Raw genomic sequence first — 15028 nt, 5'->3', positions numbered from 1 at the left:
ATATATTCCTCAAATTATATTGTTTACCTTTCCTACAGTGAATAGCAAGCAGGATTTTCAGTATAATGAGCAATTTTGAAAAAACAAGCCAGAGGATGATGTATCTTATTCTGAAGACATTATCAGTTCTGTGTTATTACTTGTTTTTGTCAGAATGCATTGATTGGATAAAAGTTGTTCCACTCACAATGAGAAAACTCACTGTTCTCACTGTTGTCAGAAAAGAAAAAATACATGATTGTGAGGATGTGCATTTTATAATACTATGTTTTTTGCTGGAGCAATTACTTTTACTTCTATGAATCTGTAGAACCTCTGAAGGAAAATAGGAACTTCAACCTCAAAAGAGAAAGAAAAAAAGGGAAAGGAAAATAAAATGAAAAAGAGAAAACAAGAAACAGGAAAAGAAAAAGAAACAGGAAAAGTGAAAGGGAAAGAGCAAGGGAAAAGAGCAAAGGAAAACAGAAAGAAAAAAAAAAGACAAATGAAAAAAGAAAGAGAAAGAGAAAAGAGAAGTGAAAAGAGAAAAATAAAAAGAAATAAAATGGAAAAGGAAAAGGAAAAGGAAAAGGAAAAGGAAAAGGAAAAGGAAAAGGAAAAGGAAAAGGAAAAGGAAAAGGAAAAGGAAAAGGAAAAGGAAAAGGAAAAGGAAAAGGAAAAGGAAAAGGAAAAGGAAAAGGAAAAGGAAAGGGAAAGGGAAAGGGAAAGGGAAAGGGAAAGGGAAAGGGAAAGGGAAAGGGAAAGGGAAAGGGAAAGGGAAAGGGAAAGGGAAAGAAAAAGAAAAAGAAAAAGAAAAAGAAAAAGAAAAAGAAAAAGAAAAAGAAAAAGAAAAAGAAAAAGAAAAAGAAAAAGAAAAAGAAAAAGAAAGAAAAAGAAAAAGAAAAAGAAAAAGAAAAAGAAAAAGAAAAAGAAAAAGAAAAAGAAAAAGAAAAAGAAAAAGAAAAAGAAAAAGAAAAAGAAAAAGAAAAAGAAAAAGAAAAAGAAAAAGAAAAAGAAAAAGAAAAAGAAAAAGAAAAAGAAAAAGAAAAAGAAAAAGAAAAAGAAAAAGAAAAAGAAAAAGAAAAAGAAGAAAAAAAAGAAAAAAAAACTTTCTGCTGTGAGACCAGTAGGTGGGAGTATTGACTTTGTCCCAGAGCATTCAAAACCTTAACATGAACTTTCCTTTTCTGTGAAAGTGCAATTCCCAAGAAATGAGCAAATTAATCTTATCTGTGTTTTGCTACTTTTAAAGATATTTTCCTTTGTATCACATACCGAAGTGAGTCCTCTTTCAAAAGTACTGCATTGTTCATCTATTGTTTTTGGCACCATGTCTTGTTTGGGAGATAAAGGAAATTCTGATTTGTCAAGTTCTTGTTAACCCAAGTTCGATACTCACCACTCCCATAGGTGACTGGGAAACTACTGTTCACCCTGGAAAATATACTATTTCACAAGAAATCAGAACAGTGGGAGAAAGGAGAAAAACATGAAAACATTTACAGAGAGGAATTTGGCGGCAGAGAGAAATGGCAGCTTTATAAGTAACGATGTTAGTATTGGTTTTGAGACTTGGATATATTTTTTGGAAGATCAGGTTCATTTGAAATGGCAGAAAGGGAAATAAGTGAAGAAATAAGGGAAGGAGAGCTATTTCTGCGCTAGAATGGAAAAGTGGGGCTGAGTAATCTGTAATGTCAGTGCCTCTAGCTCACCCTTCCTTTGGGCAAGAAGACACCTAGCATCAAGGTTCTCCACTGTGCTATTAATTTGGAATACCTGTGTTTGGGATGCCCGTGTTTATCTAGCTGTGAGTGTGAGCTGTGGTGGGATCACATAACAATTGAATCCATCCTGCTGTGATCCTGCGAGCTGGAATTTAGCCACTACCTTATGTTGCAAAACACGGCATCACTGAGCATATCTGAGCTCTGTATCCCTGCAGGGCCCCGAGGGCACCAAAAGCCCTGACCAGCCTCACCTGGGGCCTCCCCCTGTACCTTGCCCATGGCACAGGCACCCTGTTCCACCTCAGGACTGGGCACCCATATCCTGCCTGAGCAGCATCACAGGTGTGTCTGTCTCCAGTCCTGCCTCTGGCTGCCTCCAGGCTGGACCTCGGTCTTTTGCTGTAGGCACCTTACCTTCCGCACGGACCTTTCAGGCATGCACTGTAGCTCATCTCTAGCTCTGTCTCTGGTCCTGTCTCCTGCTGCTTCTGACTGGATGGACAGACTTCTCCCCATGGATGGACCCAAGATCTGATCCATCACCTTGCTGGGAATGTTGTTGATGGACTCTTGTTTCCAGCAGCCAGCTCTGCTGACCCAGCTCAGTTGTTGTGGCAAACGAAAGGTGACCTCCACACTGCTGGGGTCTCTGTCAGCAATGAGGGGCTGGAGTATCAGAGATAAAGCAGGAAGAGGCAGTGGATCTCCACCAAAATGTTTCTCTTCTGAATCATGGGAGCTCCCAGGTCAGATATAGGCAGTGAGACCAAATCTTTGTTCAGCAACCAAAATGTAAAAAAGAAATACAAAAATTGAGCTTGAAATACCACCTTAAATAACTCCACATTAGCAGATGTTTCAATAGCTCTGGCTTTAGCTAAATTCTTTTTTTTTTTCTTTGAAGTTGCTCAACAGTACAGAGGAGACATACTTAAGATACTAGTGCCACAAATGAGAACTGAAAGAAACTATAAAATGGTAATTTATACTGCTGAGAGAGAGAAGGGTTTTGCCACCCCAAGAGGAATAAAAGTGTCACACCAAAATACGAGAAAACCTTTTCCTAACTTCAGAGCAATTCAGGTATTACCTTCTGTAATAGGTAATTACAATGGGTAATGGGTAATTATAATGGGTCTACTTCTGAGAGCAAAGTTTAGCATGATGGCAGTAATGAGCTCACAAACCTCTTTGTCTCCTGTTTGCTGAGGGGGACAAGCTCTTCCTTGGCAATTGTGCTTTGCAGCTTCCCCTGGCACGCCTGATGGGTGCAGTGCCTGCAGGGAGCGGTGCCACGGAGCGAAAAACCAGAATTCCTGAAGAGCAGAAAGAGGAATATTCTGGTTACACTGCAATTTCAGTCTCATCTTTGGCATTGCTGTAGCAGAAATCTTGAAATAACATGATTTAGAGCATAACATTTGCATTTGCACTTAAGGCATGGAAAGAAAGAAATATGAAGATTTGTGGGGCAGGAAAAGCAGAGAATAGAAGTGAGAAGTTCCACACGCAATGACCCGTGGTGGTACTTTTGTACAGTAAACAACATGAGTCTTCAAAGGCCTATCTTCTTCCTCTGGAGGCCTCCAACTAGCAAGGACAATCCAGCTGCTTGTTGAAATCTAACCCCTCTACCCCTTCAAAGAAGCAGACCTCAGCATTTCCACAGGCATTCATCAGTGCAGAGTTTCCTGAAGAGCCTGTGTGTTAGATGCCCAGCTCCCACTGCAATTTTAAGCAAGCTGGGAGCTGGTAACATTTTTGTCCGTGGTTAAAGATTTATTCTTCATTAAGACTTAGGACAAGAGTTACAGTAACAGAAATCAGCCAATGTTCTCTGTATAAAACGGTTTATATCTTTGCTACAAATCACCCGAGGGAAAACATTATGTATTTCACAGTAAGCCTTTTAGATAAAACATGAAGTAGAAATATTTCAGTATGTAAGAAAAACTGCTCTTGTTCCAAAAAGAAAATAGGTCTGGTACTTCTTGTCTATCTTTCCTTAAGCATTTGTTTAGGCTCAAGTCTATTTATGTTTCAAATAAGTGTGGAGTACTTTTTTAAAGTTTCTAAGTTATTTCCATTTGCAAAGTCACTTTGGACTCTAAGACCACTAACCTTACAGCTGCTCGCCTCACAGGGGGCTATTTTACTGTAGGAAATTGAACATATGCTCCTAATTCACTTACACCATTCAGAAGATGCTTGTACTGAATCTCTCTGTCTAGGTTAAGGCTTTACTACACACTGGTCACCACTGCATCTCAATACTTCCCCATTAGCCCACTTAATAGAAAGAGGACTGGTGGAGTCTTCAGGTGAAAATCTCCTGTTCAGTCCAGATGGACCATCTGTTTTTTTGTTTGTTTGTTTGCTTTCAGTCTTTCCAGTGCAGCTTACTTCTTTGACTCCCAAAAAAATATTAATTCCAGATTTCATGCCTGCATCTGCAATATTATTCTTTCACTTTCCTACATCATTCATTTAGTGCTTTTCAAACTGTCTGTGGATGAAAAATTGGAAAATCGTAAGGGCTGATATTCCTCTAAAATAGTCTTAATAGGCAAGTCATATTCTGAAGGGAAGAAAAAAACAAAAACAAAACAAAACAAAAAAAACTACTTACTGAGATTTTAAGTTTGACACGTTGTTTTGTAATGAAATCCCAATTCAAACAGAATATTTTACCTCAGTAATATTTGCAGGGGTGAATAGAAGGGATTATGAACAACAACATGTGTTTTTTAAATTAAGGATAAAATGCATTTCTGTACATATACCAAGAGCTATTTTGTAACACACATAGAAGCTGCTACATATTTCTTCTAAATGTTATAGTTACTTGTCTATTCATGACTAACTATGCAGTGAGTTAGACTTTTAGCAGAATACAGGTCTTTCATATATTCACATATTTTTCAGTCTGAGTTAGTTGTAATCTTGAAAATCAGATCTCCAGGTTATCCTCTGAGCAACCCACAAACCTCAGTGAACCTTTGAAGCTTCACAACAGCTTGACCAAATAGCTACTGAAGTTAAATTAGTATTCATTTAATTTTTTAATGTATTTTCAGTTAGCTTTGAAGCCTGGTCAATCTTGGCACTTTCTTGAAATTAGAGACAAGTTTTGCTTTTGGAGTAAAAGTAAAATCACAGTTTTCTTAACTCTAGACTACTAATCTTTGCAAGTCTAGCACAGGAAGTTCACTAATACAAAACTACTCTTGGAGAGTAGTTTTCAGTGGCTGACTGTCAAAACTAGAACACTGTGCTGCCTGGGTTCTGACAAGGATCAGCCCTGGAACCAGAACTGTTCAATATAATCCCAATCAATTTGCAAGGTTGAAAAGTATCTGTTCAAGTGAAAGCAGGGTACAGGGTGAGAGTAGGAGATGTTCACCACTGGGGAGGTTAAAAATTCAAAGCAATTTCAACAAAATCCAGAATTGGTCTAGAAAAAAATGGGATGATATTCAGTGGAGCACGTGCAAGGTGTGGTATTCAGGGAGAATTCATCAGACACAAATGCAGGACAAACAGCAACTGACAAGGGACATTTCTGTAGAAAATGGATAGAGACTACCTGTTCATGATAAACCATGTGAAAATCAGTATTTCATGGTGTTGTTAAGCAGAAAAACATGGTGATGGGTTGCAGAAATACTGGTACAATTTGTAATATACACAGAGTAATCCTTTGCTCTGCCCACCATTAGGAAAGCCTGGTGAGAGTTTTGGAAGTGTTAGTACAATGTGGTTTTCGCCAGTTTCCTGAACTATCGCTAGTGAAAATCTTCAAGGGAGTATAAAATATGACCTGTAAGAAAAGCTTGAAAGAATTGGGGTTGTTAAGTCTAAAATAAGGAAAACACAATAACAATCAGAACACAACAGGTTTCTGTAATGAAGAAGGGAATAATCTGTTCCCTCCATCTTTGTAGATTAGCACGGGAAGCACCATGCTTAAACAGCAGCAAGGAGCATTAAGGTTAGACAGAAAATCTTCTCTTTCGACAGTGGTAGTGTAGCACAACAGACCACAGCACAAAAAGGATCCTTCATCTACAAACAGGCGAGACAGTCACAGCAGGAATTACGTATCTGCCCTGGCAATGAAGAATGGATTTAATGAACCATGCCCATCCCAAGCAGTATTAAATGCCCATCCCAAGCAGTACTGTAAATCAGATTTTCTCACAGAGAATAGGAATTTGTAGTCACTTCCCAGAGGAACTGCAAATATGGGTGTCACAACTCAGAAGGCTGCAGGACAAGTTAGGTGCCATTCATGACATGGGAGGAAGAGTGGAGGGATGCAGGACTGCCAGTTGCTTGAATAGAAGGAGATATCAGTGCAAGAAGGAAGCCTGGAGGTGAAGATCAGGGAATGGAAGGATGTTACCTACTTGCTGCTATTCAGGGATAGCAGTAAAGGAGATAACAGACTGGCTTGCACCCAACTTTACGTGCTAATAATTCACCAAAGATTCAAGATAATTTCAAGATAATTCACCAAATGGTATGCTACAACCAGAATGGAAACACATACCCACTCTACTAATTTTCCCCAGCGGTAGAAATTTCTAAGCTTCCAAAACTGTAACTTTTTTATGCCATGGCTTCCAGCTTTTTTCTTTATAATATCATAATATGACTTAAATAATGGGACTTTATAATATTACTCAGGATGCTGAAAGCTTTGGTGCTTTGTCAATGCTAAAAATTGCAGCTGCCTTATCTCTCTGACAGGTCTTGTATGTTTTACAATTACTCTTTTTTTCCACCTGAAAAAAAAAAAAGGCAGAATAAATGAAATATATTCTGTTTGTATCACAGGACTCAGTCCTGAAGGGAGGAAAATAGGACCTGACACTGATTTTAGGATGAAGTCCACCCTGAAGCAAGCGTTAGGTGTTGTTTATGACAGCCTCAGTATGACACGATGGTAGTTCTAGTTCTTAGCTTAGTGATATGGTTTAGCGGAGGACTTGTTAGGGTTAGGTCAGAGGCTGGACTGGGTGATCTTGGAGGTCTCTTCCAACCTAGACGATTCTGTGATTCTGTGATTCTAACACAGAAGTTTTCAGAACAAAGTATTCGGTAGAGGACATGTATCATCTGGAGCAACAATAGTCTTTAAACATTGGATCTGTCACAAATGAACTGACCCATAAATATGGTATCCCAATAACTTTTGAGCAGGCTTTTCATCATGCAAAGTCTGCCTTTTGGCCAAATTAGACACACTTAATGACTGTCAAATAGTTCTCAATCTCTGAGCAAAGAATTGGAAACGAGATTTCAAGAGCTTATTTATACCTTATTCTAAGGTAAGAAGCTGAGTTCTGACAGCTACTTAAAAGGCCAAGTCCATTATTGCCAGGGTTTTTGCTGTGTCAGTTGGACCTGGAAGTTACATTTGGAACTAACATAGTCTGTATTTCAATATCTGTTTTGATCTATTTTCATGTTCTTCTCTGCGGGGATCTTCTCTGAAATGCCTCTCACTCCTGAGTCAGCATGTGAGAAATTAAGCAACAGCTACCTGAAAATACTTATTAACTTTCTTGACTGGAGGTATTGAGTTAGATTAACATCCCAAAGAGTTTTTGGATGTATCTTGCATGCTCCTTAAGTACTGTGCTCTTTGGTTAGTGAAGGGCCTTGCAGACCCTGCCCACGAAGCCAGGAGTTCTTAAGTCGAATCCCAGTTTTTATTTGTTTCAGCAGAAGGAAGGAAAGGAAGTGGAAACTAATCCTGGGCCAATTTGTATTTGGACGGGATGTTCAGCCACTTCAAAAACGAAGCCAAATACAATGCAGAAGGGCAGTCTTTCACCCAAGGAAAATATAGCCATCCGTCCATCCACACCTACGCACGGCTGAAGTTAGATAGGCCCCTCCAGTCTCACCAATGTTCTAATTAAAAAAAACATGCAGGGCTTAAATTCCATTTAGGATTGTAGAATTGGAGGCCAAAAGGGACTAGATTGTATGGTGTAACCTGTAAGTTACAGGCCATTAAATTTTACTCACTTGCCCTGTTGAGCTCAATAATTTTTATTTGACTAAAGCACAGTTTGTGTTTTGGCTTCCAGTAAGGCAAACGATCCTTGTTTGAATGATAAAGAGGCAGAAAACTGTTATTATATTTATGTGACTGAATGCATATGTTGGTACATGTATGCTCTATTTTATTATCTGAGAACTGGGTTTTAGCTTGGAGGATACAGTCCTGCAAGCGAGTAGGTGTAACCCACCATACAGTTGACAAGACTCACAACAAGATCAGTGTCCTGCCGCAGAGAAAAGTAGGGAAAAGATGAGGGGTAGGAATGCATGCAAACACACACCAGTCCTAGTTCAGATCTGTCTCACGCACACATGCTCCTTTCAAGGTTTCCATTAAAAACAAAACAAAACAAAATAACGGGTCTTGTTATTAATCCCCCTATTAATCCCATCTGAGGAATTTGTACAAATACCTCAGATGTGTAATGTTTTCCAAACCACAGTTTAAAGGTTCACATAATTAACCTAGCAATATCAATCACTGCTGTTCTAGCTGAAAAAGAAAAAAAAAAAAAAAAAGACGTGGCTGGTGTTAAAATGAGATTCAAAAGCAACAGACATTCACTAGAGTGAATCACTCACACAAATTGCATAAGTTGATTTGGATGTTTTGTTTTTTATTAACATAAGTGCATGCCAATTAATAAATTAGCTAAAAATAAGGTATAAGTGCTGATATCTAGATTCAAAAGTACAAACAATATCTTTTTGGCAAGCCAATGGACTATTTAAAAAGATCTAAAAACAAAGCTTTTATCAGAAGTGGGATGCCTTGTGCTTTATACCTTATACGTCAAATATTTTTAGAAATCCAGCTATAATTTGCTGTTTTGTTAATACCTCACCTAGGCTTTGGTACACCTTATGAAGCATGCAGAACTTCCATGCAGAGCATTATGAATAAGTGCAGTTGAACAGCCACTGAAGTGCAGTCTTAAAGCTACAGTTAAGCATACTGGTCATACTTCAGCTATATACCAACAAATTCTTAACTCATACTGTATTTCAGTTGCCCATATTTATGAATCCTCTGCTGATTTGGCCAGCTATTGTCTTCTAGGTTCCTTCCCTACAGCTTGAGTAGACCAAAATAGTCTCCAGAACTTCTGGAGGAAACTTTTTAGAGCTCCATCCAGTAAAAGCTTGATACAAAGCCATTTAGCTTAATGAAAGTCTTTCCATTGACTGAAGTAGTTTGCTTCCAACCTCATGGTTCACAGGCTCACTGTTTAAATGACTACGCTGAAGTTTTGGTTGGTGAAACTAGGTGCCTATGATATTTATTTCTTTTTATTCAGTGTGCCAAGCATTGTTTTTTTTACTGTAACTTTTGTTGATTATTTCTCTGATGAACTCAACAGACAGTCTCCTTCAAAGATCATGGGGCTCACGAAGGGTTAATTCTGGACCATTGTGTTTGCTGCACCAAGAGTGGAGTCCAGGGCTGAAATCCCTTCTTAAGCATGTACAGGTGCCTCCAATTCTACAAACCTGAAGAGCAAGCCTGTTCATGCCAGTTGTGCTGAGGACTGAGACACCTAGAGAATGAATTTAAAGGAATATACCGACCTTTCTCTCTTATGAAAAGGGCAATAGAGATAAATAAGTAATTTATAGCCAGAGATGCAGTTATTATAGCCATAATGTAGTTATTTATAGACAGAGATGTAATTCCTGATATTTAAATGTTTCCCTGGGTGAAGTTTGCACCTGCCAGAAATTTGCCAGAAAAAAAACATGGTTAAAATGAGGGTGCAAAGTCCTGCAAAAACGGGGACCCCCAAAATTTCTATATACCCCTTTTTTGTAAAGATCCTGTCCTGTGCACTGTACATTGCTGGCCATCCCATCCTAGTCAGTGGGAAGTTTTGTTGGGTGTCAGGATCAGGCCTTTACTAGAAGAATAATGCAAGCTAACAGTAAAAGTCCAACAGTTTTGAAATACAATAACAATTTGGTTAAAAGTTCCAGGAGTCTCCTATGGGCTTTTGTCAGACCTCTGTGGTTTCTGTTTAAAATTACAGCAGATTTTTTCCAGTGAAGCATAGCAGCCGAATGTGCTAGCCCTGTGTGCAGAGTGGGAGGTTTCTCACATTTCCACCTTGCAGTCGAAAAGTTTTCTGGCAGCAAGAAGTGCTAATTTAACAAATTTCTTTCCAGTGCCTTTTTGCCAGCAGGCAACCAGAAACATCCCCAGGTATTCAAAGCAGAGGTGATGTCGGGAATGGAAAAAGGCAAACTTTATCCCAAGTAGCTTGAGGCCACTCCAGAGACTTTGTCCTGGGAGCCCCTGCAGGATTCTGCACAAAGCCAGTACATGGCCTGATACAGGTATGCATCTAAATGAATGTTAATTCAGCTGCCATCAGGGAGAATAAAGTGTGTGTACCATTTTGGGTGAGACCCCTGCATGAGTGACACAGAAAACCCACCTTGCTTAATCCATTTTCTCCTGTATATCTGCTTTCTTTTTGTTCTTTCTGTCCCTCAGTTCTTATTCTCCCAATGGCCAAAATAGTGCTCATACCAGAGTGGTGGCAGGAACCTTCTGTGAGTCTGATGAAATATATTTCCCTGATTGACTCATTTAGTATCCTTGTTTGAAAGGCAAGGCACGATTGCAAATGCATTTTCTTATATGTGAGCCATAAGGATTTCTGTACAAACTGACCACTGCCATTTGCTTGCCCAGAAGAGACAGCTCTTCAGAAACATTCTTGAAGGAAAGGAAAAGAGGCTGGACTATGAGCAGGGTGGGATTCAAAGAGATTAACCACCAGAATTAGGCAGATGCTTCTGCTAACCATCTGGCTTAGCCACCCCAATGGACAAACTGATCCAGAAAGCAGAGACACTACCTCATAGTTTATAACGCATGAGTCAGTGAGAGCATCTGACAAAGATGATCAAGTAATTATAGTCTCCAGAAATGTCAGATTTGCTGGTAGGGTCAGTGGTGTGACAGGCTTAGCTGATGCTGTCACTTCCTTGCACACATGGGCCAATTGTGTCACCAAGGCTATAGTCAAACACTTCAGCATGACGGCTCAAGTGCTGCCGAACACATCTTTCCTCACAGTTAACTACAAAAAAATGTTGGTTTCAATAGTCATGTAGAGATTATAAAACACAGATTAAAATACTGAACATTTTGGGCCAGATTCTCTGGTGGTCCACTGCTGATGGACAGCCTAATGAAGGGCAAGGGGCTGCTACAAAAGGTGGTACAGTCTTGGTTGTACTCAGGGAGATTATGGGTGTAGCACTGGAGCCTACAATAGAGAAAACATGTCAGAAATAGAGTTGTGGTTAGGAAATCTGGTCTCTGGAGCCTACAGATGCTAGAAATGAGGGTATCAAAAATCTCACAGCTAATCTGTCCTTTAAAACAAAACCCAACAAACCGTCATTTCTTATGGTCATAGCTTTGAGATTATTAGCTAGTTAAAACCAGTCAGTGAGGTTGGAAATATGTATTTGGGATTTTTTTCCTAAGGCTGTGGCTTATCAGTAGTCTTTCTTACATCAGCACATGGCTATCCTTTAAAATCCAGTATGGGTCTGTGATTCTCAGGGAGTACTCAGGAATTTGTTCTTTGGGTGCTGTGGCAAATGAGCAGCAGATGCTTTTATCTGGATTGTGAAGGCCCTGCACTGCCCTCCCCAGGGGTTTGGCTAGCTTGGATTTGGAGCCATTGCAGGATCTTAGATCACTGCTGTGGAAAGAGATGGGTGAGAAAAAGCCGTGAGAAGCAAGGGCCTGGTCCCCTTTGCTTAGGTGCTCTGTTCAAGCTAAGGCATTCACCCTTGGTCCTTCCCTGAGCTACAGTGCAGATATGCCTATGCCTGGCCATGTGCCTCATTGACAGTGGCTCTGACTTGCAAACTTGACATCCTGGCTTGATCTCAGTTCTGCCTCACTGCAGCAGACTTCTCTGGTGATCTGGACTTGGCTAACCCTAGTTACTGTCACAGGATCTGCTCTCCTCTTTGTTTTTGGCTACTGTAGTATTGGATGCCTTCCTTGCCAGTGAGGCCCTGCCAGCCTGGCTGTCATCCTCATCTCCCACCCTCACCCCAGCTGCACCCTGAAACTGGGATTGTCACAAGTGTTTGTCCAGCTGTCAAATTTATAGCTGAAAAAACAATGTAGTCTCAAGCAGTACAGATGTGGCAAAATGGGTGAAGCAAGAGCAATCTATGAGACCCTGCCTCCTATTCTCTGATTACAGCTCTGCTACCTACATGTAATATATTTACCCAAATTAAAAAGACTTGTCTAAAGGTGAAAGAAAGTTTTGGTTGCAGTAGGATTAGCTACTGCTGTTTATGAGAGCTTGTCTGGCACTTGAAGAGTTGCAGGAAGTCAATGGGACTCTTCAGCATTGACTTTGGGGAGGTCAAGATCCCACTCCTATCAAAATACTGTAGGGCTGGAGGCAATCTTGAAGCATCAGGTATGACACTGCTTATCCAGGGCATGGTGAGCTGTAGCAGGTTGTTCCTGATGGAACAACGTAGTCTATAAATCATAAATCATATTATCTAGTCTATAAATCAGAGAACTAAGATATGCCACAACCTGCCTATGCAAATCTGTTCCAGTGCTGTAAATCCCTATCATTAAAATGATTTTCCTTGTGTTTAAAGCTACTGTGTCATGCACTATCCATAAGGCACACACAGAATAGATCACTCTCTAATTCTTCATAGCAGCCTTTTATGTATTGGAAGGCTGTCCTGGTTCTTTCTTTCTGGACGATATCACCCTTTCTCATGCTAAAAGATCCCACTTTTTTCCCACCTTTCCTTCCATGTCACATTTTTGAAAATTCTGGTAATTTTCATGGCTCTTCCTCAGTCTCTCAACATCCAGCACCAAAAACAGGGCCACTATTGAGACCCTAACAGCAAATAATCAGGAGTACTTGATGCGTTCACAGATCATATATATGTATCTACACTGCACTTGCCTATTTCAACAACAATATGCTGTTGTTGACTCCATTACAAGCTTTATACTCCTTTCTATAACAGTGTTCCTTACCCTGTTCATTCGAAACTGCTAAGTCCCCCACAAGTGCAGTATTTTGCATTTGTCCCTGCTAATTTCATCTGATTTTCCCCCCAGATCATTTATTTATTTTACCCAGATCATCTCTGGTGATCATTTTCATTTCTAAGCTAGCTTATTTGCATTCCCCCTCGGCTTCATGGAGATCTCTATTCCATTTTCTAATTTGTTAAAGAAAACACTTCCTTGTCCATACACACTATGGACTCTGAACACTTGACAATATTTGTCCTTCCACTTTGATAGTGACCTCATGCTGTCTCAGTATGACTTTCCAGTTGATTTTGCATCCATCTGTTATTAGATTCATTCAGACTTAGTTTCTTTGGTTTGTTAATTTCAGAGAGTCTGTGTCAACAGGTTTGAGAACATGCAACTTTTAAGTGTGTTACTCAAAAGCAGACAAGATCTTGTATCCAGTGTGAGAACGTGGCATATAACAGTTACTGGTTTTCTTCTGATTCACAGGTCCATTAACAGCCAAATAAAGAAATCAGATTAGATATTGACAAGTCAATGGATTTAGTCAAAATCAATGTGCGCTCTTTTTCTTCTCTTGTGATGCTTACAAATTGTCACAAATAATCATGTTTTACTATTTTCTCCTAAACTCTGAATAACTGAGTTAAATTGTTTAGTCAATAATTCTTTGGTTTTGTCATCCTCCTTTTCAGGGCATGTCATGTTTGTTTTTATCTGCTTGTGAGTACCTCACCCATAAATCATATGTTCCTGAAGACCACCATCAATGGCCATGAGAGTAGATCACACTGTTCCTGGAGTACTCTAGGATTAAAGTTAATTCTTTGGACTCAACCAATTTGAAAATACGAAGCAAATCAAAGTGCTCTCTAACCTGTTCTTTCTCTGTGTGAGGGTCAGATTATTCCCTTTGCTATTGATCTTAATTGTGGAATCCACTTTTTAGGGAATGTTGATTAAAAAAGCATTAAATATGTTGCCTACCAACGTCATTTGCCAGTAGCCTTCCCCTTCAATTTACAAGTTGACTAACCCTATTTTTCCTATTATTAATGCATTGTTAGAATGCTTTTGGTAGCCAGGGTTTCTAGGAATAACATCTCATTTTCTGCTTTGGCCTCTCTGATGTTGTTTCTGCGTGCTGCTGAAAATCTGTCTTTAGTACTCCAATATAGTTTCTACTTCCTGTATAATTTCCTCTAATGTTTGGGATCAAAGTGACCTAAACAAGCTGATCATTTACTCTACTTCCTGCCCATCTTCTGCAACTGGAAAGTTTGAAGTTGCACCTTTAATAACATTTATTTAGAGTTATATAATTTCATTTGATTTCTTTCTTTACTTTGGATCAGCCTTCCAGGAAATCTTACCTAACAACCCTCTGGATAACTGAAATCTGTCCTCCTGAAATCCTGTTGCTTTTACTGCAGTGTTGCCTCTTTCCAGTCCCAAGGAGATGTGAATTCTGTCATTTCCCCATCATTGGCACCCAAGTTACTCTTTGACCAGCCCCACTATGCGCCTCTGTTTGTTGGTTTGAATCCAGCACTCCTCTGTGGCAAACCAAAAGAAAGGCTGCAGGGGTCTGACTCTGTCAGCACCTAGCAAACAGTTAATGCATTGTAATAGGGGTAATAAAGAAGTAATTTTATGTATCGTTCTTCTGGTTTTGGTCACAACTAATCACAGAATGCTTTATCCCAGGCACACAAGCCTGGGAGAGAGCTTTCACCCACTTGAAATATGCATGTTAAAAATAACAGCATTAATTCTTACCTTACCGCTTTGCCACAAATAAATGTAAAGGAATATATAAAGAGTGTGAATAGCATGTATCTAGCCAAATGCATGTGTTGTTACAAAAAACTTAGTTTCAGCAATGTTAAGAGTCCCCTCTGGTCCATATCTTTGGTTTCTCTTACATTCTGCTACTGATTCGTTCAGTGACTGTAGAGACAACTTGGAAAAGCAACCACTGGCATTTTGAACCACCTTCTAAGAGAATAATCCAGACTGGGGGACAGCAAAGTGATTTTTTCATTTCTCTGCTAGAATTTTTTATAACTTTCTTCTTGCCCTGCCCTCTGTTATGGTGCTGAGTTAAGTGACAAGGAACAGACGCTCCCTTACTGCTTCGTTGCAGTTAATTCTTTGAATAGCTAACGCTTGCTTAATGCAAACTTTCTTA

At 39.5% G+C, this 15028-nt stretch overlaps 1 protein-coding gene across 1 annotated transcript in view; it reads right to left on the bottom strand.

Annotated features, from left to right (window-relative positions):
• The window catches only part of LOC310894889 (uncharacterized protein), a 35390-nt gene extending 32956 nt beyond the window's left edge, over nucleotides 1–2434 (bottom strand). Inside the window, exon 1 of the mRNA XM_083825548.1 lies at nucleotides 2137–2434. Coding sequence (XP_083681674.1) covers nucleotides 2137–2249 — 113 coding nt within the window. The 5' untranslated portion in view covers nucleotides 2250–2434. The remainder of the gene's footprint in view (nucleotides 1–2136) is intronic.
• Between the last annotated feature and the right edge of the window lie 12594 nt (nucleotides 2435–15028).

The sequence above is a fragment of the Anser anser genome (assembly GCF_964211835.1).
Source record: "Anser anser genome assembly, chromosome: 2".
NCBI classification, from domain to species: Eukaryota; Metazoa; Chordata; class Aves; order Anseriformes; family Anatidae; genus Anser; species Anser anser.
This window is presented reverse-complemented; position numbering and strand designations above follow the sequence as displayed.